Genomic DNA, 26,651 nt, shown 5'->3' on the forward strand with positions numbered 1-26,651 from the left:
GTTTGGTTTCTATAGAAATTCTCTGTTAATACTGTACCTTTTTAAAATCATTGTTCATTTTGTTTAGCACAGTATTTTTCACCCTACGTTATGTGTGAACATCATGCGAAGTTTTCCTTTGTCTTTTTGAATATATATCTCATTCTAACATCATTGTCTTGGAATACTATTTGATAGGAATAGTTACATTCCCCACCCCTCTGTTTATCATTACGCATTTCAGCATGCAACAGTTTGAATATCTGTGTAGAAACAGAAATTCAAATCAGTTACAGTTCAGTTCCAATTACGTTCCGTTTACTCAAAAGTTAGCGTACGAGTTTATGTTGTCTAAGAGTTGCTGGGGACATAATTGTGGTAGTTCATGGACTTTCATAGAGTGGGAGGTAAGGTTGGGCTAAATTTCAGACGAAAACAGATGTAAGTGGGAGGTTACAATGGTGCGAACAGCCTGATCGAGGTGCTGTCATAGATTCTCAATCGGATTTAAAGCAGCGGACTCTGTGGCCAGGGGAGCACGGAAAATTCATCCTGGTGGACTTTGAACGACGCGCATGCACTGCGACTGTGATGAAATATGTCCTATACGATGCCCATAGCCACTCTGAAGTTACCCCAAAAGATTCGTTAGTGGTTTCGCAGATTAGCTTGTTGAGACATTGTAACAGACAGACAAGAAAGTTTTAGCAGTCGTAAAATTTTAAATCACGATGTCAAATAGCTTTGGAGATTGGCGTGTACAAAGACAGACAAACAGACACAACGATTTCACAGATGTATTATTAGTACCCATTGTCAAGCCTACTATACCACAGCTGTACACCGGGACCAGCCATACAAGTACTCTGTAAGCAAAATGTTGTCCTGACATTCAGCACTTCCCTAGCACACACCAAAGAATCGAAGACGACCATTTGCTTCATCTAGAACTGCCAATTCATATAGACTGATGTGGACCAAATGTGTCCCATCAAGGCGTTGACACTGTGCGAATAAAAAATGCACCAGCATCTAAGTCAGATTCAGATTTACGTTGAGTACTGTGTATTCAATTCTAGATAGTTAAGCGAGCTATATTGTGTTACCAATACTCAGCACTTTCTATGTGGGTCCACTAATTTTTCAAAGACGCATATTGATGAAAGTAGGCTCTGTTTTCAGCACGTGTTTCAAGTAAATGTTCATTGTATTTCCTTTCATACAAGGACAATATGCTCGGCGTCGATGAAAAGAGGTGGAGAGGGAGTCGTTACTTTTAATTGCTCCGTCTCTAATGACCTCAATGTTAACGGGCCGTTAAACCATAATCTTCCTTCCTCTTAATTGGGCTGATCCATCCATTTCTGTAATGCTGAGCAAGACGACCAAACCACTTGCATCTTTCATTTACCGTGTCGTGTTACTTTGCCTGCATTACGTAACTCAGACTTCATTAACTGTATAAGACCCTAAATAATGAGTTACCACGCTCAACATCACTCTATTACTGACAACTCATTATCAAGCCGGTTATCTGCTGCAGTTACGTTCATTTATATATAGATGGTCGCTGGAATCTCAGTGGATGTAAAAAAAAGGCTGAACGACCCAGACTAACCGTCGTTTCTCATCTAATTTAATTATCTTACGAATGAAGCGTCAGTCAGCGGCACTTCTAGACTAACTAGATGGCGCGAGAAGTACCAGAGGACATTGAAATGCGACTGTCCTGGACTGACAGTGGGCAGTCGATCCTCAAACTGAACATCCGCCATCTGTGGCTCTTTGGTGCGTGGCCTCTGTCTGGTTCCTGGTTTTATGACGTGTACAACGCTTTCTGCCTCACAATGGGCGTGTGGAACGCGATAGAGAGTTCACTGTCCCTTTACTTCAGCTGGGGAGACATGGATGAGACGACGCTGGTATTCATCAGCGCCTTCACCAATGCCTGCGGCACCGCCAAGATGGCCTTGTTCATTCGCAATCGGCGACAGTACAACGCACTGGCTCGACGCGTGGAGACCCTGATGTCTGTGCAAAGTGAATTCTGTTCGGCAGACCCTGTCTTGGCTGATATTCGGCGAGGCTCCCAGAGGCGTGCCTCCCGTCTCACCATAGGACTGCTGTTCCTAATGTTCTCGCAGTACCCTGTGTGGTTCCCCATGCCGATCATTACGCAGCCAGAACAACGGCGTCTGCCGCTAGTTCAGCACGGCTGGGACAACAACACCAACTACTACGAGCTGTCGTACGCCTTGCAGTGCATGTTAGCGACGTGGGCAACACAGCTCAGCAACGGTGTGGACTTACTCTTCGTTACTGTCATGATCCTCACAGCTGCCGAGATGCGAATTCTTACACTGCGCATTGTCAGTCTGAAAACCGAGAACAATGAAGTAAGGATAGTAAAAAGGGCTAATGTCGTGATCGGCCAGACGGAGAATACTTGCGGTGATGAAATGTATGAAAAATTATGTCAGTGCATTGAAAGTCACCAGAAAGTCATCAGGTATGTTGGACAAATTGAATGATTTCTTTTATCACAAAGCTGGATACGCCACAGAATAAAATGCTTGCTGCACTGCTGTACTGTACATTACATTAACATTTAGCATCTGCTAGTTTCTAATGTGATGAACAATCAGAACTGAGAAACTGCTATCCGAAAAATGTTGTCGTAAAATCAAGCGTGATCTTATCACAACCGGTAACGTACACCTAATGACGATGACTGTAGAGTCGCACTTCACCCTTGCTAAAAATGCACTTGATCATGCGATTAGTAAGTAACAGACGGTGTTAGTCGTTTGACTCAAATACATGAGGAGAACAGTGCAAGGCCGTACAAAGTTAAACTATTATGTAGGCTCAGAGTTAAGTGAAGCAAACTACAAGATGCTTGGCAACTCTGAGAAAGACGTCCTTGCAAAAGTACTTGCAAGATACATATCTAATACGACAAATCTTAATTCTATGATATCTGTTACGAAAGGAAAGCAGCACAGTGTCATCAGAGATGGGGAAAAAGTGTGGAAGGCTGATCTATGGTGCAGAAAACTGACTCCAGTATTTTCAAAGAAATCATCATGATACCAGCCTTAAATCAGTATAGCCAGGCGTCCCTGTACCATCTTCTTTCCTATCGAAAGTGACTTCAGTGCCTTCCTCCTTTTCATCAGTTTGTTTGGTGTTTGGTAAGATGTTGGTTTGTACATTGGGGTCGCCATCTGATTTCTTGGACTACAAATATTGTGGGATTCACTATGATATGACAGACCGTCATGGTTACGGCGAAGCTTCTGTGCAGCTCAAACAACATTGTTGCCTTAAATGAATGGTGGACAACAAAGTATCTTGTGTGGTACTAATTAACGCTTAAACACATAAGAAATGTACGGTAGAGATAACATTAAGGTACCTCGGGAATCATTCTCCATATGATGGGGAGGAGGGAGGTGGTGAGTGTAGGTAAACGGAAATTTACCCTCAAGAGTTTCGTGAAGAAAATGATGGTAACCTGGTCTCGGTATCTGGATGCACACACACCGTACACATGTTTTGATGGCAAACCATATGCGTTCTTTGCCATGGATGTACATCAGCTGCTTAATCACATCTGTTGTTCGATGGATAAAATTTCTCCTTTTGGATTGGATGATACGGCCCTTTACGCATGTTTGTGGGGGACAGGGCGTGGGAGGAGTGAGGGGAGTGAGGGAAGGACTATCGTTGAAGGTGGTATGTGAAGCTGGTGGTAGGACACGCTAGGCTTTTCATGTTGACCAGTGCAAAACCTCTTCTTCTCTGCATAGCTATTCCCAACTACGACCAACTGAACTTGCTGACTGAAGTTACGATATAATCTCAGTTTACAGTTTTTAATCCTCACTTGCCCCACATACAGTCTTTTTTCCGTTACCAAAGTGACGGATTCTTGATTCCCCAAAACGTGTCCTATCAACTGATCACTTCTTTTAGTCAAATTGTGTCACAAATTTCGCTCTCCCTCAGTTCGATACAATAATTCTAGTTAGTTATCCGATCTAAACTTCAGAATTCCTCTGTAGTACCATAGTACAAAAGCTTCTATTCTCTTCTGACGCCGGCCGGAGTGGCCGAGCGGTTGTGGGCGATACAGTCTGGGACCTAGCGACCGCTACGGTCGAAGGTTCGAATCCTGCCTCGGGCATGGATATGTGTGATGTCATTAGTTTAGTTAGATTTAAGTAGATCTAAGTTCTAGGGGACTGATGACCTCAGAAGTTAAGTCCCGTAGTACTCAAAGCCATTTGAACCATTTTTTTCTCAACTGCCATGGAATGTTTATAGTCCAATTTTGATCTCCGTGCAAGGCTTAAGTCAGACAAATGTCTTAAAAAAATCTTCAAACACTTACATTTATATTTGATGTTATCAAATTTATCTTTCTCGGGAACACTTTTCTTGTTACAACCTTTGTAAATTTTGTATCTTCTTTGGCCTCCAGCAGTTATTTTGCTGCCCAAATAGCAAAATTCTTCTACTACTTTCAGACTCTCATTCCCTACTCTAATTACCTTAGCATCATCTGATTTAATACTACTACAATCCTTTACCCACATTTTACTTTTATGATGTTCATTTTATAACTGTCTGTTCCATTCACCTAATCTTCCCTCACACACACATTAAGAAAATAAAGCACCAACGAACCACCTAAAAATTATCCCCATGGGCCTGAAAACGGTAGATGTGATGTATATGTACAGGCAAACGAATGTTTACAATTGCAGAAAAATTGGATAATTTATTCAAGAGAAAGAGCTTCACAAATAGAGCAAGTCGGTAACGCGTTGGTCCACCTCTGGCTCATATGCAAGCAGTTATTTGGTTTGGCAATTAGTGACAGTGTTGTGAGACTCTACTCCTGTCAAATTCTGTCCAACTGTTGCCTTAGCTCGTGAAAATGCAAATTCGCTTAAACTGGTTGGAGGAGCATACCCATGATTGCCCAAAAGTTCTCAACTGGGCAGAGATACAGCGACCTTACTGGCCAAAGCAGACTTTGACAAGCAGGAAGACAAGCAGTAGAATCTCTCTCCCTGTGCAGGTGAGGATTATCTTACTGAAATATATGCCCAGGATAGCTTGCCAAGAAGGACAACAAAATGGGGCGTAGAATATCGTCGACGAACCGCTGCGCTGTCAGGATGCCGAGGATGTTAACCAAAGGGGTCCTGCTATGAAAAGAAATGGCACCTCAGACCATTATTCCCGGCTGTTCGATCGTATGGTTGGCGAGTGTCGGGTTGATACCCAACCACTATCTTGGAGTATTGAGTTATGTCTTCACTGATCACCGGGGCTCATTTCGAAGCGTTATCACTGGAGACAATTCTAGTCCATTCAATGAGACTATAGGCCAAAGACGTGTCTGGAGACGCCTCCAACAGCGGTGGGATACCAACTTTACTCTAGACCACTGTACAGCTCGACAAACAGGAGTGAAGCTCTGGGGTGCTATTTCTTTTCGTAGTAGGACTCCTTTGGTTGTCATTCGCGGCAGCCTTGCAGCACAGCGATACTCTGGCGGTATTCTACATCCCGTTTTGTTGTGCTTTATGGTAGTCCCTCCCGGGCTTACATTTCAGCAAGACAATGCCCACCCGCACAAGGTGAGAGTTTTTATGCTTGTTTTCGTGCTAGTCACAACCGGATCTCTTCTCAGCTGAGGTCGTTTGGAGGGTCATGGGCAGGGCTCGCCAACGATCCCAGCATTTTGACGATCTAACGTGCGGTTGGACAGAATTTGGGAAGATATCCCTCAGGATGACATCCAACAACTCTATCAGTCAACGCCAGGCCATATAACTGCTTGCGCAAGAGCTAGAGGTGAACTAATGCATTATTGACTTGCTCGATTTGTGAAGCTCTTTCTCTTCAATAAATCATCCACTTTTTCTGAAATTGTAATAACTTGTTTGTCTGTGCATGTACATCACACCTGTCGATTTCCATCCTAGAGCGTACTTATCCGTCTGTGACAGAATTATAATATCATCAGCAAACTTCGGTGTATTTATTTCCTATCTTGGACTTCAGTTCCCTTTCAGATTTCTGCTTAATTCCCTTTGATGCTTCCGCAATGTATAAACTGAATAGCATCTCACTTCCTGGTCCACAACTGTTTCATTCAAATGTCTTTCAGCTTTTACAACTGCAGCCCGGTATCTATATGAGATAACTTTTCGCTCCCAATGTTTTATCACTGCTGTTTCTAGAATCTCAAAGACCGCGTTCCAGTCGATATTACCAAAGCTTTCTCTGGCTCTACAAAGGACATACATTGACTTTCCTTCATACTGTCTCCTAAGGAAAGTTATACCGTCAGCATTGCCTCACGTGCACCTACATATTTCAGAAACCCAAACTGATGTTCAGTGAGGCTGGATTCTACGAGTTTCTCCATTAGCTTGTAAATAATTTGTGTGAATGTTTTGCAACCGCCACTTATTAAGGCTGAGGGTCCTGTAATATACCTGTCAGAGTTTGAAACTGGCGCTGGAGCTATTAAATGCTGCGTAATGTCTAAGGGAACGTCGCCTGCCTTATATGTATATCTGGCATAAAAGGCAGAGAAGCTTTTCACTGAATGTTCTCCCAAGTATATCGGTAATTTTGTGGGAACTGGGTCTATTCCAGGTACCTTGTTTCAACTTGGGTACTTGGGTGTTCTGCCAAATTCTTGTCGCAGTATCATATCCCCTACCTTATCTTCATCTGCTACCTCTCCCCTTTTCATATTGTAGCATAGATTCCTTTGTATGGCACTTCTACGTTTTATTTCCACCTCAGATACTTCCCTTCGTTTCTTAAAACTAGATTACCGTACGAGCTCTTAGTTTTCGTGTAGATGCTTACCTTTTGTCATAACATTTCTCACGTATGCATTTACAACTTTGAGTGTGTTCGCTGGCCATTTATACTTACTCATTTTGCACTTTCTGTCAGTCTCAGTTTTTGGACGTCTGTATTCCTTCTGCCAACTTCAATTCCTGAATTTTTATTTTCTTATCTTTCGTAAAATTGAATTCATTATCTCTTATCTTATACATGAAGCTATATTGGGGTTTGTCTTCCTGCCCATTTGATCCTCCGCTGCTTTCACTGTTTCATTTCTGAAAGCTACCCAATCTTCTTCATTGTAATCCTTTCCCCTGTTCCAGTGAAACGTTTCCGTCACTCTCTTTCAAACTCTCGAGAACTTCTGGCTCTTGAAACTTGACTTTAATTTCCTACCTTAGTGCAGTCACTTCAGTTTCACTCTGCAAGTTCATAACCAATAAATTGTAGGCAGCGTTCAAATATGCGCCTTTAAGAGTTGTGCGGTTTAATATCACCATCTTAGTAGAAGAGTGCCCCGGAGCCACTCTGTAGAAATTATGGACGTTTTGGGTGTTGCATTGTCCTGCTGGAATTGCCCAAGTCCGTCGAAATACACAATGGGCATGAATGGATGCAGGTGATCAGACAGGATGCTTACGTACGTGCCACTTGTCAGAGTCGTATCTAGATGAATCAGAGGTCCCATATCACTCCAACTGCACACGCCCCACACCATTATAGAGCCTCCACCAGCATGAACAGTCCCCTTCTGACATGCAGGATCCATGGTTTCAAGAGGTTGTCACCATACCCGTACAGGTCCATCCGCTCGATACCATTTGAAACCATTTCGATGATGTTTCGCTGAATGGTTCGCACGCTGATACTTGTTGATCGTCCAGCATTGAAATATTCATCAATTTGCGGAAGAGTTGCGCACTTCCGTCACGTTGTATGATTCTCTTCAGTTGTCGTTGGTCCCGTTCTCGTAGGATCTTTCTTCGGCCGCAGCGATGTCGGAGATTTGATGTTTTACCGGATTCCTGATATTCATGGTACACTCGTGAAATTGTCGTGTGGGAAAATGCCTACTTCATCGCTACCTCGGAAATGCTGTGTCCCTTCGCTCGTGCGCCGACTATAACACTACGTTCGAACATACTTAAATCTTGATAACCTGCCATTGTAGCAGCAGTAACCGATCTAAAAACTGCCCCAGACACTTGTTGTCTTATATAGGCGTTTCCGACCCCAGTGACGTATTCTGCCTGTTTACATGTCTCTGTATTTGAGAACGAATGCCTATATTAGTTTCTTTGGCGTTTCAGTGTAGTATGTACTCTACCTGAAACCATTCGGTGTCTGTAGATCTCTTCCACGTATACAACCTCCTAACATGATTATGTTGTGTGTAAATTTTTACTGGGCAATTTCTCGTTTAATTTTTTTCTCCAAGTCGATGTTCCACATTCTCATCTACCTACCATCGAATCCAAGTCCGTCAGAACAATTAAACTTTCGTCTCACTTGAAGATCAGAACTGCCTCATATATTATTCTACCCATTCGTCATCTACGGAGTTAGTAGGCACACGAACTTTTACTACTGTTACTCGGGTTGGCTTTGTGTTTCCTGGCTGCTGCAATGCCTGTGGATGCCCGTCCAATGAACTGTTATACCACAATGCGTTCACTGAGCTGCTCATAGTAGCTCAGCTACATTCCCATTTTCTTGCCCATTATTATCCCGTCTTGTGTACTATTCCTACTTGATTTTTTGTTAATGTTTCTGTACTCACCTGATCAGCAGTCCTGTCCTCCCAGGCAGTGTCGTACACTAGTTAACACTAAACGTAACTTCGGCTTATATATTTCCCTTTTTAATTTCTCTAACCCGACTCTCCGGTTGGTGGATATACACACACCAATAAAAGTTTTGCATGACCTCGGTTCCGAGAGATCCGGAACCTGTACAGAACACTGGAATAGAGATCAAAATAAACATAATTTCCGCCCTTTTTATTGCTCATGAAAACCACACATTGCATGTGCTGTACACACCGGTATCTCTGATATCCATTAGCACGTCCTCTTGCATTGATGCATGCCCGTATTCGTCGTGGCATACTATCCACAAGTTCATCAAGGCACTGTTGGTCCAGATTGTCCCTCTCCTCAACGGCGATTCGGCGTAGATTCCTCAGAGTGGTTGGTGGGTCACGTCATCCATAAACAGCCCTTTTCAATCTGTCCCAGCCATATTCGGTAGGGTTCTTGTCTGGAGAACATAATGGGCACTCTAGTGGAGCGATGTAGTTATCCTGAACGAAGCCATTCACAAGATGTGCACCATGGGGGCGCGCGAATTGTCGTCCGTGAAAACGAATGCCTCGCCAATATGCTGCCGATGTGGTTCCACTGTCGGTCGGAGGATGGCATTCACTTATCGTACAGCCCTTACGGCGCCTTCCATGACCACCAGCGGAGTACGTCGGCCCCACGTAATGCCACCCCGAAACACCTTGCTGCACTCGCTGAACAATGTGCCTAAGGCATTCAGCCTGACTGGGTTGCCTCCAGACATGTCTCCGACGATTGTCTGGTTGAGGGCATATGCGACACTCATCGGTTAAGAGAACGTGATGCCAATACTGAGCGGTCCATTCGGCATGTTGTTGGCCCATCTGTATCGCGCTGCATGGTGTCGTGGTTGCAAAGATGGACCTCGCCATGGACATCGGCAGTGAAGTTGCGCATCATGCAGCCTATTGCACACAATTTGGGCTGCAACACGACATCCTGTGGCTGCACGAAAAACATTATTCAACATGGTGGGGTTGCTGTCAGGGTTCCTCCGAGCCATAATCCGAAGGTAGCGATCATGCACTGCAGCAATTGCCTTTGGGCGGCGTGGGCGAAGCATGTCATCGACAGTTCCTGACTTTCTGTGTCTCGTCCATGTCCGAACAACATAACTTTGGTTCACTCCGAGACGCCTGGACAATTCTCTTGTTCAGAGCCATTCCTGGCACAAAGTAACAATGTGGACGCGATCAAACAGCGGTATTGACCGTCTAGACACGGTTGAACTACAAACAACACGAGCCGTGTGCCTCCTTCCTGGTGGAATGATGGAACTGTTCAGCTGTCGGACCCCCTCCGTCTAATAAGCGCTGCTCATTCATGGTTGTTTACATCTTTGGACGGGTTTAGTGACATCTCTGAACAGTCAAGAGGAGTCTGTCTGTGATACAATATTCACAGTCAACGTCTGTCTTCAAGAGTTCTTTTTTTGATGTGTATAACATAGCACGTTCCGTCCCGTTGTACGATAGTTTTGTTTCTCCTGATGACGAAATTCTCCTGTGTAGTCCGCTCCCGAAGACCCGAATAGTGGGATTTATTAAGTGTTGGAGTACTGTAGAGTAGAGGATGTCGGTGTTTATCAATAAATTCCAAAACGATCCCCGTGTCCTCGGAAAGTATTTTGGCTGTAATTTCCTCTTGCTTTCAGCCGTCCGTAGTCCCTACACATCAAGACCATATTGTCTAATGTTGGACGTCCACTTGAAGCAGAAATCGAGACTATTATAGGTGCTACTACTGGAAAGGTTGCTGACCTTCTTCAGGAACCACACGTTGATTTGGTTTCTCCATAAATACTTCTCCAACGTGTTTGCAGCTGCAGTGCGGCTACCTGTATCGTTGAGGTTCGCTAGCCACACCGCACAGCAAGATCTGTGATTCATAACGATAGTCCTTTTTGCTATGATGGGTTTAATTCGTCGTTACAACTCAGTACAAAATAACGTGTAATATCTCGCAGAATTCCAATATGCTGTTAAACAACTCTGACAACACTGCTGTAAAAACATAGAAATCGTTAGCGAACAAATCGCCTAGACTTATATAGCCCTATGCATTCAATGGTCCCACATTCAATTCCTGCGGTAACAAGAGAAATTTTTAATTTGTGCACCTTTCAATGAAAAGCACCGTCTCACACGCTTTATAAGCAGAGGCATGTAAGTTTTGTTTGAGCAATAACACGATGAATTTATGTGAAAACACCGATTCTAACGACAAAGTAAAACCAACGGCTTTAAGGTAATTTTGCATTTTGTCGGTTTTCAGTTTAGAAAGCTTTGAATCTAAAGATAACAGTTACATAAAAATTGCGTTATACTTGAAGTGTTTCATGATGGTTACTTCTTCGCTGCGTTTCAAAGCTAAATACTGGATGATCAAAAAGTCAGTATAAATTCGAAAACTTAATAAACCACGGAATAATGTAGATATAGAGGTAAAAACTAACACACATGATTGGAATGACATGGGGTTTTATTAACAAAAAAGTTGTTCACAAAATGTCCGATAGATGGCGCTGGACAGCAAAACGTAACTTCTACCGTGATGGGTAAGAGGTATGCCGATATGTTACAGAAGCGCATCATCCCAAGCCTGGCTGATAAACACCTGCTGGAACGTACGATGCTTATGCAGGATGGCGCTCCACCCCATATTGCTAGACGCGTGAAAGATCTCTCGCGCGCGTCGTTTGGTGATGATCGTATGCTCAGCCGCCACTTTCGTCATGCCTCCCAGGTCCCCAGACCTCTCGGTCCGTGCGATTAATGGCTTTGGGGTTACGTGAAGTCGCAAGTGTATTGTGATCAACCGACATCTCTAGGGATGCTGAAAGACAACATCCGACACCAATGCCTCACCATAACTCCGGACATGCTTTAAAGTGATGTTTACAACATTATTCCTCGACTACAGTTATTGTTGAGGAATGATGGTGGACATATTGAGCATTTTCTGTAAAGAACATCATCTTTGCTTTGTCTTACTTTGTTATGCTAATTATTGCTATTCTGATCAGATGAAGCTCTATCTGTCGGACATTTTGCGAACTTTTGTATTTTTTTTTGTTCTAATAATACCCCATGTCATTCCAAGCATGTGTGTCAATTTATATCTCTCTATCTACATTATTCCGTGATTTATTCAGTTTTCAAATTTATACTGACTTTTTGATCACCCAGTATATTGAAGACCTAGTTGGCGCTTACACTGTAACTAACGTGAAAAGAGACTCTTATTTATTAGTACTTCACTAATTGATTAGTTAAACAAGTAATAAATAAGTGTATTTTCCATATAGTAATGGTTCATCAAGTACTCTCACTGAAATGAACACAAAATAAAATCTAACAAAGCTTGAAAATCGCCTATAAAGTACCGAAACCGGTAATTGCCTTTGTTGAATTACAACTATGGCTGAAATAAATAATCGGAAACAGCTTTCTATTTTCAGCATATTTCCGAGTATGTTACCTTCGAGCTTTCAAAGCCTACAGTATAAATAATTCTCAATCTAATTGTTTTATGTAGGAGACAGAACTATGAAAGCCAGTGATGAAAGCCAGCTGTTAACTAGCACTTATTTACAGGATGAATTCTCACCCGATGGAGAGTCGGTGTTAAACGTTATACCTTTTTGTTTAAATAATGGCTTTCACATTTGCCGTCAACTGAACGGCACCTAGACCTCAAGCATGTGGAGTGTCCTGGCAGAGAATGTTGGATCCACGGAGATAGCCTGTTGAAGGTCACATGACCCACCTCTCTATAGTTTCGGTGTATGATTATGTCGCTGCTGCACCACATATAAATACGTTGTCAGAAACGTATCGCTAACTAATAACATAGAAAATTGCGAAAACGAATACCGAAATAAGTTTTCTTTAATTTACGCCTATGGTCACAAACTTTTTGCTAACAAATTACGGGTTTTCGTCTATAATGACCATCATCAGATCTGTTTTATAAAAAATGAAGTCAGTAGTGCTACTGACAACATGACTCGTGTGTATGATGTTATTTATATGTATTTGACGATGCTGGTGCTGAATTTGCATTTAACATTTGACGATGCCACTATGACTGCAGTACATTAGGACTTTGTTTTTTATAAAACAGATCTGATGATGGTCATTATAGACAGAAATCGGTAACGTGTTAACAAAAAGTTTGTGACCATAGACGTAAATTAATGGAAACTTATTTTATATACGGGTCACTGTTTTATTCGCGACAATGTCACAGCTTGTGAGAATACCGAAATATACTTGTCGTCAAACTATCGTTCGATAACGAGTGACCATCGGAAAAGAAAAACGTTCTGTGCCAACCCGCGCCATTGTTCGGAGACTAACAACAGTTGACTCGGGAAATACCGTCCCATGCCAAGGCTCCCGTTAACTAAGGCAACACAGACAGCTGCGTTTGGGATGTTGTCGTGACCGTGAAGCTTGTGCTGCTGATGGTTGGTGTCGTATTGTGCTCAGCGACGAGTCCTAGTTTTGCGCTATCCCTGCGACAATCATCCGCGAATATGGCGGCAACCATGGTAGACGTCCCAACGTTTTGGAGAGGCACAGCTGTGTTACTCCTGTCATCGCGATGCGAGAAGACGTTGAGTGTGACTTCAGGTCACACCTGGTAGCGACTAAGGAAGCTGTCGTGGTACAACAGTGCGTCACCCTCATGCTCCGTGCTCCTGCGTTATCTCTTATTCAATTGTGTCGTGGTGCCATTTTTCAACAGGATAATGCTCATCAGCATATTGTACGCATCTGTATAAACTGTCAGCGTGACGTTGAGGGGCTCCAATGGCAAGAGGATCCCCAGATCTGTTCCCGATAGATCAGCGTCAACTGCATCCCAGTGCCTTTAACTAGGGCATCAAGGACCAGTTGCAACAGTTGTGGGCCAGCTTCACTCGAGGAGGGGTTCAATGATTTTATGATCAGTGCATGCATCCACGCCGAAGTATATGATGATCGGTATTATACTGAGGTGACAAAAGTCGTGGGATAACGATATGCATATGTAAAGATGACGGTAGCATTGCATGCACAACGGATAAAAGTGTAGTGCACTGGAAGAGCTATCATTTGGACTCAGGTTATTATGTAACAAGGTTTCCAACATTATTAGCGTCTCATGAAGGCAATTAGCAGACTTTGAATATGGTATGGTAGTTGGAGCTAGCCGTATGGGACTTTCCATTTACACTGTGTAAGGTGCTGGCGGCTCCATAATGTTGTGAGCTGTGTTTACATGGATTGGACTGTGTCCTCAGATCCACCTGAACCTACCATTGACTGGAAGTATTTATGTTCGGCTACTTCGAGATGATTTGTAGCCATTAATGGACATCGTTTTCCCAAACAACGACGGAATTTTTATGGATGGCATTGCACCGTGTCATCGGACCACAATTATTCGTGATTGGTTTGAAGAACATTTTGGACAGTTCGAGCGAATGATTTGGCCACCCAGATCACCCGACAAAAATTCCATTTAACATTTATGAGACATAACCGAGAGTTCAGTTACTGCACAAAAACTCGTACCGATAACACTTTCGCAGTTGTGGGAGCTACAGAGGCAGCATGGCTCAGTATTTCTGGAGGGAATTTCGAACGTCTTGTTGAGTCCCTGCCACATCAAGTTTCGACATTAAGCCAGGGGAAATGAGGTCCGTGATTATATTGCTATGTTGTATATATAGGGATTTAATGTCCTCTGTATAGCTGGTGTGGAAATCTCGTCCTGTTTGTCCTATTTGTTACTTAAAACATTTCTTGTCTGCTGTTTTGTATATGTCAGAGCTTCAGTGTTGGTCACGTCTTACATTTTATATTATTTATGAGTTTCTATTGATGATGATTGTGCTTGGAGAATTCAACCTTTACCCCGTGGTTTTTAAGGTATTTACAATATTTTGTGATATATCGCCAATGTATGATATGTTATATATGCATTTGTATTTATCTGTTACTTCTGTGGAGTGGTTTGTATTTGCATCTTTCTTTACTTTGTATAGTACTGAGTCAACTATAGAAATAGTGTAGTTATTGACAGCTGCAATGTATTTCACTAAGTTTATTTCCCTTTGCATGTTTTCTTGGTTCACGGGCACGCACCTATATGCTGCCAGCATGTTAATGTATGTGTGACATGAAGCTGCAGCGATAATGATCTACATCATTGTATTTTTCCTATAAATTTTGCATTTCTGTGTAATGTGGTGTCTTGTGATATTCAGGTGCAGATATCTGATACTTTTGTTTATGTTCCACTGGAAATGGAACGTTATGGTACGTACACATCGCTTACAAAATATAGTTTCCTTTTTGATTGGGGTCTTGGCTGTAGAAGAAGTTTTGCTTCAAATGGTTTATGTGCATGTCAGCCATGATAACAGTTACATGTTATCGCATTGCTAGGTCATCTGGCTGTCACAAATGCTACCACTAAATGTAAAAAAGTTGTAACTTTGGGTTAAATGGAAAATACAACTCAAGTAGAACATAAAGGCCAACGTAAATAACCATACACTACAGCAGATAACAGTTAAAATTTAAAATGCAACATTAAAGATGAAATCGCAGTTGTGTGTTACTCATACTCCTCATATGTATAGTTATCAGTTTGTCTATCGTCTCTATGTACAACGTTTCCTCACAAGCAGTGAGTGAGCGGACATAGTCACTTAGGCAACTGAACAGTATTAATGAAAAGTGGGTAAAACAGTCCGGCCTATTAAATAACTTATATTGATTGCCTAGACGATTTCTTCTAAAGGGAGCGAGACTATTATCTTCCTGATTCTTTTCCAAGTTGGGGTACAGCTGTAACGGTGAGGTCATAGATGAGTTGTTAGGCACTACATTTCCTTCTTTTCTTCAAAGGCCGTATAATGTGGCAGCATTATATCGTAGGGATTCAGTTTTACCATGTGCAAAACCACCTTAACAAACGCTACCTGTAAACCTCGTTCTGACTGCGCAAATTGTTCATATGGCTCCAGTTCTCATTAAAATAAACTGGTCAGTAAGCATAGTTCCCTCAGATATCCTACTGTTGAAGTTAGGAATTCTATCTTTCTATATTTAAAGTCGATTTCTCTTAGGCTATTACAAGTTCTTCAGATATCAGTTATTCGAGGCAATCCGAAACCAAATGCAAAAAATTTATCATTTTTGCTGTATAAATGAAGGAGTTGATGATCTTCGAAAATTTGATTTTTCTCAGTTTATGGTTTAACATGAGATATTTCTAAAGAAGTTGCCTTACAAATGACGAGAGCCACAATTCGCACGACAGCGATCTTTCGTCGCAATGCAACAAAAACAAGCAATTAGTCAGACCTTTCTGAATTGGGTTTCCGTGAAGTTCACCACTCTTTGTGCACTCAGCCAAAACTGAGGCAGCAACTGTGCGTTTTGTATCAGCCAACAGGCGGGAGAAGATTATGGGTCACATTATGATGCTATCCTGTGTTTTCACTTATTATTAATCATTCAAATAATTTTTCAAATGCCTATTTTTTTTATGAAAGCCTGTAACCCATTTATCTTATCATCTATGTAACTGAGGATGATAGAGAAAACCATATGTAAAAATTAATCGCTCAGAAGGAAATGAATATAATTCATTTTCTTGTTCAGGTGTTCCTTTAATCTGTGTGCCTCTCTAACTTCGGCCTTAATTCGTTAAAGACTGCTCTTCTGTTGAACAAAACTGGCAGCACGTGAATCAGCCTTAAAATAATCTTTTGCTTATTTATGAATGACATGAAATGTTTGCTGTCGTTTCCTAAAATTAAGTTTCATATGTTGTTTCATCAAATTCGTCCAGACCGCTCTACATTCCTTAAGAGTTCCAAGTGCGTGACTAAACAACAGGTCAATAGTTTTAGAAGTTAAACCTGGAACAATAGAGATCTTTTACAGTATCTTAGCAGAAATAATCAATGTATGTTACAAGTGGTGTTTCTTTTTCTGGTAACTGGTTTCACTTATGACAGACGATCTTCAAAGCAATATATATCTCTGTAATTAAAAAAATAGGACAGGAATAATGCAGCTATTAAATTTATATAATATTAAGTAAACAACATAGTTACAATATAAAAATACAGTCTGTATATATCCTCTGACGATACGTGGAGGCACTGCACAAAGCCATTTTACATCCTACGAGGCACCTGTCGTCGACTGATATACAGTACAGAGATGCTACAATTTAAATATCGATCTTTGTTTGTGAATAATTTGTCTTTGTTATTTGCATGCTAATGTTTTATAACAGTAGGATGGGCATGCAGTGGAACACACTACATTTTATTAGCTGTCAGTGTACGCGTGCTATCGCTATGATGGCGGACCTATGAATCTTCTTTCCCACGGTAGTCCACTCTAAACATCTTTGCATTGACGTCGGCGTTGCCTATGCCATAATCTTTGACAGATATGCATGATCTAATACTTTCATCTATTGTGCACAGATGAGTTTATAATGTTTCAGCTGCTACTTATGGCTTCTGTAACATTTAATCTCATTTTCGGTTATTTTAAATATACTTACAATGTATTTGTCAGTTATAACTAATGTTGTAATTGTACACATATATCACATGAGATTTTCGTGATTATACGCACGCTGTTTTGTGTGTCTTTATGTTGTTAGTGGTTGAACTGATCGGACGTGAAAGAATGGGTGGAGCTCTCTCTTTATAACGCATGGCATCGCTGTGCTAGCTAGCAGTTGATTGCAGGTGCCTCTTAGCATGTACAGTGACTCCACACATCGGCTTCACGCTTTTCCAATGGCTATAGGCATGTTGTATTTTTATATTGTAGCTATGTTGTCTACTTAATGTTGGGTAATGTGAATAGCCGTATTATTCCCAGCTTACTTTATCAATTTCTGTGTAACATACTTGTCTGAAACCGGTCACGAGAAATATAAACACCATTTTCTATCTAGACTAATTGTTTTGTTAAAAGACTAGAAAAGCCACACAAAATATTACATAGTTGATATTTGTATTTTCACCGAACAAAAATAATCGGGTTTAAAGGTCGAAATTTGAGAATATTGTTTTAGATCTTGACAAAAGTGACACTGAGGAGGTTTTTATATATTGATGAAATTTATATAACTTTTTTTAGAGTTGACCCTATCAGTATTAGAAATGAATTTTCCCCATGCAGTAGAGTGTGCACTGATTTGAAAATGACTGTGTTCCAGACTGGGACTCAAACCTGGGGTCTTTGCATTTTGTGCACAAGTGTTCTACTATCTGAGCTATCTAAAGACTACTGACTTTACGCCTACCTATACCTCCTCTTCTATCTTCCAAACTTCGCTCAAGTTCTCCTGTATACCTGGAAGAAAGTAAACTGTGAACACATGGGTCAGCCACAGTTTAGGGGATTGTTTCCAAAAAGAACTTTAGCTGTGAAACTTCTTAACAGATTAAAACTGTGAGCTGAACCAGAATTCGAACCTGGAATCTTGGACTTTTGTAACAAATGAATTCAATATCAGTCATTCAGTTTAGTATCAATAAAAGCTTTGAATTAAGAAAAAGAACGCCACAACTTTGAAAATACGTACAAACTTACGCATACTACCTACATACTTAGCGTTGGTGTCGTCTTGAATGAAAATAGATAAAATTTTGTCTCACTTGGCACGACAGTACAGAATAACGCCTCCAGAAGTGCTAGCAGAAGTTGCAGCAAAGATGGCTGCTTTTACTGGTCCTAAGAGTGATAGGTGTGTGTTTTGGTATGAAGAGTCGATGTCTGTGGCAACTGTGCAACGTGATTTTCATACAGAGTATGGTAAAGATCTGCCCAGCAGGCCTATTATTCATGAGTAACAGTGTGTTATTGAAATTGGATCTTCAGTAAGACACAACAAATGCTTAGGTCATCCCCTTGCGACTGATGATGTCGAAGAGCAAGTGAGACGAAACTTTGTGAACAGGCCTACAAAATCGGCTCGGTGTGCTTCTTGAGCACTGAGAGTTCCAAAAATGACTGTATGGCGTTTGTCAAGAAAACAGTTGTATTTCGATTCATGCAAGTTAGCATCGGTGCAAGAACTAAAAGACTATGATAGGATTGCTCGTAAGGACTTTTGTGTAGATCAGAATAAAACTTTCATTGTAAAGATTATTTTTAAATTTTTAACGATGAATCGAGCTGTCACTTAACTGGCATAGTTAGTGAACACATTTGTAGGATTTGGTGAAGTGAAAATCCGCTAAAATCACTGTAGCATTAACGTGATGACCCAAAATTGACAGTCAGGAAGAGCTGAGTTTAGGGATCTTCTTTTTTTCAAAACAAAACTATCAACCTAACAATGTATTAGATACGCTGGATAACTTTTTGATTCCGAAATTGATGTTGATGACAAAGAACAGTTAATACAAAATGGAGCACTGTATTACTACTTCTCGAACTTGTGCGATTTCCTAAATTTCTGTTTACTAGGTAAGTGGATGGTCTAGATACGCCACTTAAATAGCCCCCATGTCCACTGGAACAGACACCTCTTCACCTTTTCTCTTGCTGATTTAGCAAACTTACCATGTCTTTTCCACCCATACCAGTCTCTAACACAGCTCACAGCTTGAATCTACCTCACAACTGAATAAGTCACATCTGATGCGTGGAGGTTTATCATGACACCTTATTTTTTCCTTTCATACCATTCTGTACCACACCTCAGAGCTTGAATCTGCCTCACGCCTGAATAAGACACACATGATGTGCTGAAAGGAGTTCGGCAAAACATTTTCTTAATATGGGAAGTGTGCTGCATAACCAATGGAAGTCACATTGAACCTGTTTGAGTATAAGGTAAAAAAACTTGATGTATTTTGCTCTAAAATGACACTAAAACATGTCTGTAAGCTAAATGCATAAATCAGTACTGGTATTCAAAGTTGTAAGTTCTTCGTGATGTAAACATTACTTAACTTATTGAAAAATGGTTTTGCAGTACTAAATATTTGTAGATTTAAATCTAAATTATAATCACTGTATATTAACATTTGTAATTTATGTTAAAACACTGAGAGTGAATGTGTAAGGTTTAATGTCTACAAAAGATGGCTTAAATGTGCATATGGTAGTGCATCTGATATGGTAGTATGTCTGTTTTAATCTCTAAAACTATTTCTTTTTACCATAATGTAGATTTAGCTAATTTTTATTGCCTTACCTTGTATAGATTTTGTTTCTCATTTGTTACTTAACTAGTTTCTCTAAATTATTCCTTATCGTAAAGAACACGTTACTTTTGTTTCATACGTTTTCTGTATTTATTCTGATAATAATGGAGATTGTGTTATAAGTTTATCTTTTATTTCTCTTAATACTTCTTATTTGCCTATGGAATATTACAAATGTGAACTTGTCGAGTAATCACTTTATAAAATTCATCAATATCATCTACACATTTATAAAATCCTTGAGTATTTATGTTATAAATACGTGAATCCGTAAAATTCAATGTCATGTCCGGAATTTAATTTCATAACTTCCTAAGAATAATTGGATACAAATTCTTTCAATACCTCATTGCCGCGGAGATTGCTTTCTCTCTCTCTCTCTCTCTTCTTTCCTTTGTTTAAAAAAATATCATTCCAGCGTCCTCCAGATGTTCTCTTAAGAGGTTCTGTCATTACATGTGCGGAATAGAAGGGACATCCGCCATGCTGGTACGCCACTGACTGCCTTATGTCCAGTGGGATTTCTTCCGATAACTGCGGCAGCCACATATCTTAAGAACTCAAGGTACTAGAGTCTATTTAGATTCCCATCAATAATACAGGGACTTATGATGCGCGCCTTGCAAAACACGCACCACATGTTTATAGACCAAGAGCGTTGCTTCTTTAAGCCTGCGTGAACTACCAACTAACGATGAACTTTGGCTAAACATGGTTGGCGGTGCCGCGTTCCTTGCTGTTAGAAGTAGTTTAACTTGTCGCGAAATTGAAGTAGACACTTCCTGTGAGTTAGTATAGGCAGAAGTCAATGTTGGCAACCGGAATAAAATAATAATTGGATCCTTTTACCGACCTCCCAATTCAGATGATACAGTTGCTGAAAGGTTCAAAGAAAACTTGAGTTTGATTTCAAACGCGTACCCAACTCATACGATAATAGTTGGTGGTGACTTTAATTTACCTTCGATTTAATGGCGAAAATATACGTTTAATTCCGGAGGTACGCAAAAAAAATCATCCGAAATTGTGCTAAACGCATTCTCTAAATATTATTTCGAGCAGTTAGTTCATGAGCACACGCGAATAGTAAACGGTTGTGAAAACACACTTGACCACTTAGCAACAAATAATCCTGAGTTAATAACGAGCATCAAAACCGATTCAGGGATTAGTGAACACAGGGTTGTCGTAGCGAAACTGAATATTTTAATCCCCAAATCCTCGAAAAATAAGCGAAAAATATACCTATTCAAAAAAGCAGACAAAAATTCACTTGACGCCTTCCTGAGAGACAATCTCCACTCATTTGAAATTAATTATATAAAGGTAGACCAGATGTGGCTTAAATTCAAAGAAATAGTATCGGCAGAAATTGATTTATACCAAATAAATTAACAAACGACGGAGATGATCCTCCTTGGTACACAATACGGGTTGGAGCACTGTTGCAGAAACAACGACACAAACATGCCAAATTTAAACATTCGCAAAATCCACAAGATTGGCGATCTTTTACAGAAGCTCGAAATTTAGCGTGGACTTCAATGCGAGATGTTTATAACAGTTTCCACAACGAAACTTTGTCTCGAATCCTGGCAGAAAATCCAAAGAGATTCTGGTCGTATGTGGAGTATGTTAGCAGCAAGAAACAATGACTTCTCTGCGCGATAGCAATGGAGGCACTATCGAAGACAGTACTGCCAAAGCATGCTAAACACAGCCTTCCGAAATGCCTTCACAAAAGAAGAAGTAAATATTCCAGAAATTGAATCGAGAACAGCTGTGAACGTGAGGAACGATATCGAATGTTAAAAAAAAAAATCTGAATTTCTCTTCGAAATACAATATGTATGACATTTGTAAAATGTGTAGTTCTTGTGCAAGAAATAATTGGAAGTGTTTCCGGACTTTACGTACACCCTGTAGAATTGACTATGTGAAACGCATGTTATGTCGGTGAAGTTCTCTTAGCAGCGTCTTACAAGTCCCATAGGAAAAAGTATACAGTTCCATTAGGAAAAAAAAAGAAACAAAGTCGATATCGTAATTCGGCGACTATAAACGATAAAAATTACGAAAGTCAGGAAATTCAACATAGTGTCCGCTATAAGTTGGCGGAGACAGCCCCTCGATATATTTACTCAGTCTGGATATACTTGGGGTGGCCTTTCTTAGCTGCCTCACGCTGCATATTTAGAAAGCGTCTTGCGCTATATGTGAATAAGTTTATTCAAATACTTTGGTGTATGCAGTATTTTCGGTGTTCCCGTCATTTGCAAAAACAAATAAATTTTTCGGCTGTTTCTCTCGTGAGCCTGCAACGTGTGACTGATCATGCGAAAAGCATGGATTTTTCCTATCCAATCCACACACTTGAAGCGACTGATTTCGTGCTTTTTTGGCAGCTATTCAGAACTCTAGGGGAACGGGGAACTAGTCGTTTCAAACGAAATGGCAGGTCGATGGAACAGGAAGTAATACGTGGAATGAGAACATCTCCGTCTGACCTATCGCCTCAATGTCGTTTGGCATAACTTTTTTGACAGTGAACCTGTTTACACTGCACAATCTAATTGGACTAATGCTGCAGAAAAGAAACATGGGTGCTCTATTTTTGAGTGACAATGTATGCAGGGGACACCAGGAAGATCGAACGAATTAAAAAACTCAAATCGCTAATTTAAAATGCCGCCATTCATGACGCTGTCAGTCGATTTGCAGGAGACAGACTAGCCCGCTTTTTGTTCATAGATGGCGTAGTTGACAGCACTGACGTCAGGTGATTTTTGTTCATAAAATAGCATGTTCGAAAAGCTATTCATGACTTTTGTAATTTCTGGAAATGTCTGGGTGACTTCCTCAATAAACTGATCGATCGACGATCCAATGATACAAAAGTTAACTGGAAATAAAATATAATTTGTGACGATATCAACTGGAAGTTTTCCGTTGCCGTTAGTTATTTTGAAAATAAGGCTGGTGCATTCTGCTGTAGATGTATGAGCACAAGGTCTTTAATGTGTGTTTATGCACGTGTGGCCAAAGATGTGATGCTTAAGGCAAACGTTGAGTTCATCAGCCGGTGTTGATTTTGATGTGACTGGCACAGTCTGCCACTAGTTGTCTGGTAACAGAATGAGAGCTCCACCGAACGGTTGTGTATTTTTTCGTAAATCTCGAGAAGTTCGATCAAGCGCTTCAAGTGATTTCTTTTGCACCGTAGTGCATTTATTCCAGAGAGCTTAGAAAGCAAGATATACAGAGAATCTTGCTAAAAATTCAATGCACTCTAAGTGATAAACGTTGGGTAACTACACTGATAGATGCCTCTGCCAGCTGCCATCCACGACGAATACGAACGTTATTCGTTATTATTTTGACGACATGTTCGACATGCAAACTAAACGCTGTGCAAATTAGCAATACTTTCGCAATGCCAGAACCTTTTGAAATATTACATGCTTGACCCTCCGAAAAAACATACATTCAAAGGTAATTTGAGCGCCGAATGCTTTGTCTAGTCACAATCAAATGAAGTAACTCCAATACGTGATGACGTAGAAGCCAAAGCAATGCCATTTGAGAATGGATTTTAACTAACAGCCAACTAAAGGGGAAGGTTTTTCCTGTGCCGCCGGGAGCACTAAGAAAGAATAGCGTGTCACGATTATTTGTCCTCGCATATGTAATCTTATCGTAGGTCAGCCTTTGATCCGCTACTAGGAGTAGTTTATTTGTTACGACAAATGCACGCAAGTCATCAGCACTGCATTGTTATCCTGTCAATAACAGTCATATACAGAAATTCTGGTGCAGACAAGCTACGTTGAATGAGTGTCTTGTTGTTGACGATTAAGAATACGTCTTCAGCTTCTATGAGGGCTTCTTTGAAAATACTGTCAGACTGTAGAATACGTTGAGAGATGTCTTCGCTCAAATCTTCTTTGAATTTTTCCTACAAATCCTTTTGTTTAGATGTCGAACGTGCGGTAAAAATGATAACGAATAATGTTCGTATTTGTCGCGGATGGCGGCTTACAGAGGTCTCCATCAATGTAGTTTCCCAGTGTTCATCGGCTTCTAGTAAATTAAATATTTGTCAAGATTCTCTGCATGTCTGGCATTCTACGCGGTCGATCGTTCTCAGATTTGCAATTGAATCTGTACTTTTCAGGTAAATCAGCAGCATTCTCCAATAATAATATTCGGTATTATTTGAATATACTGTGTAAATACGGCCCAATGTGACAGAGGAATACAGATTTTGATAGCCTTAAATCTGTGTACTTTGCTTACGTCCTCGAAATTTTTTCGACGTAGTATGTATGCCATGTGCAATACTTTGTTACCCCTGCGTACACTAATGTATCGGCAAATACATCTTCTTGGCACAGTGCTGAAAATGCTGGTGCAGCAGCAGCGTCTCATGTGTTCTCTTCCGTTAAATAGACTCTTTGTCCATTTTCAAGATGAGGATTAACTACATTCGGATGACGACTGTGAATTGGAAAATCCAAACTGCGCCACACCGCCTCGTGGTTTCTTATGTATCGACCTGACTGAAACAGTATGAATTCTCAGCCTGCGTGACATTATCGACTCCTAATACTGCCATATCACTGTTCTTATTCACGTACTTGCAAATGTACTTCATTTATGTAACTGAACAGCAATATTCCACGTGTAAATGCGCTTTAACTGTTGTTCATAACGAAGGCGCGTATGGTACAGTCCATTTGTTGTCGATTTCAGTATCGGCATTTCTCATTCTGGTACGACTTTGAGATATAGAAAAGTCTTGATCGCACAATTCTTCATTCATTGTTGTACGCCGGCCGCTATGGCCGAGCGGTTCTAAGCGCTACAGTCCGGAACCTAGCTGAAGTTACGGTCGCAGGTTCGAATCCTGCCTCGTGCATGGATGTGTGTGATGTCCTTAGGTTAGTTAGGTTTAATTAGTTCTAAGCCTAGGGGACTGATTACCTCAGATGTTAAGTCCCATAGTGCTTAGAGCCGTTTGAACCATTTGAAGAGTTATACGTATCGAAATTTCGTCGTCAGACTAGTTGTGGAATGAATAGTCTCCTGCCTCTACTATGGAAGTATTTCTACACCAAGTAATTTTGCGTTCTGACTGTAGCTGAGTAAACTCCACCATCTGGTTCGCGACGTCCGTAATAGGTATAGCCGTTATCAACGGTGCGACTTACATGTATCAGTTCTCTTGGGTACGCTTAGGATATTTGTTATCTGCCGTGGAAGATGATTGTGGGTTCATAGCACCACGTGATCCATGTTCCATATGTTTGGTGACAAAATCTAATGGCAATCGATCGTCTTCATTATTTCACATTTCTGCTGAGATTACATCACCAGTTTGAGTTGAATGTATTTTCGTTCCGAGCAATATGGAAATGTGTACTAGAGTGTGATTTCTCTTTAGCCAGTCCACGGAAAACCTCTAGCACTGAGTTTCACTACAAATGTTATGCTACACAATTTAACCTAACAATGCAGTGAGCTTTTGTTTGAAAACGCGTCCAGTAAAATCGCGTCGATCGGATGGAGCTTTACCAGGCAATATACTTTTTTTTTTTTTTATCTGACAAGTCCAGTAAATGACAAAATGCTGGACTGCATGTGAATGTTATGACTAGGTCGGGGCGCCCGTATGATCTCATATATGTGATTATGTCCTATGCATATTCATGCATTTGTTGCGGATTGGTCGCGAATGTCGATGGAAGTATCATCATTTTCCCAATGTCGATGATGTTGCAGATATTTGCAATCGCATGTCGTAAATGCATGTACTCCTCTGAACGCAATGCTTTTTGAGTTAATCGAATAAACACGAGACGTGAGGATTCAGTTATCGCATATATATATATATATATATATATATATATATATATATATATATATATATATATATATATATATATATATATACCATGTATTGCCAAATGTGATTTGTTCCGTTTTGACGTACCATTATACGGTATGAATAATAAGGAAGGTTTTTCTTCTTTTATAAGACGAAATGTGCACATCTAATAATGAACGCACTTACCCGTGGTTAGGTAAGTTTACACAATACTGAAAGGACATACGTCTTCCCACTCCCAAAAAATATGGGATACTGGAACACATCGTAACATCGATGTGTTCCAGCGACACGTGCAGTTCTGTTATTACGTCGTGTTCTTCTCCATTTATAAGAATCACTGCTCCTTTTAACAATTTCATCATAGCGTTGTTCCAGTGCAAAAATGATTGCAAAGTAGAAAATATATGATGTTTGGTGCCTAGAATCCCATTGCATCGCATCGCTGATTAAGTTGCACGTCATCGTCACACTTGAATTAGAATTGTAGAAATTTATCTTCAGCGCTGGGAAATAGAAGAGGTTGAAGTGGTTCCTTTTGAGTAAACTGACTAATTTCTTTTCAGAGTATAAGTATCATGAAATTTACAACAAAAGGATCCACTAAAAATGTGATGAAAAATTGAGAAATGCAGCTATTCTCATTTGTAATTGAAATTAACGCAAATGCTGATTATTTTTACTTTAAATGAAATTATATTCACTGACTACAATAGAATGAACGAAAATGAACTGCAAGTAAAGAAGTCATTGTTGGTAAACGGTGCGCTTCGTTGCGAATGACCCCATACATAGTTTATGTTCATACAGAAGT

At 40.5% G+C, this 26,651-nt stretch overlaps 1 protein-coding gene across 1 annotated transcript in view; it reads left to right on the top strand.

Moving 5' to 3' along the window:
- Positions 1-1,667: 1,667 nt before the first annotated feature.
- Positions 1,668-26,651, top strand: part of LOC126204103 (odorant receptor Or2-like) — a 108,399-nt gene continuing 83,415 nt past the window's right edge. Inside the window, exon 1 of the mRNA XM_049938520.1 lies at positions 1,668-2,488. Coding sequence (XP_049794477.1) covers positions 1,668-2,488 — 821 coding nt within the window. The remainder of the gene's footprint in view (positions 2,489-26,651) is intronic.

The sequence above is a fragment of the Schistocerca nitens genome, chromosome 9, assembly GCF_023898315.1.
Source record: "Schistocerca nitens isolate TAMUIC-IGC-003100 chromosome 9, iqSchNite1.1, whole genome shotgun sequence".
NCBI classification, from domain to species: Eukaryota; Metazoa; Arthropoda; class Insecta; order Orthoptera; family Acrididae; genus Schistocerca; species Schistocerca nitens.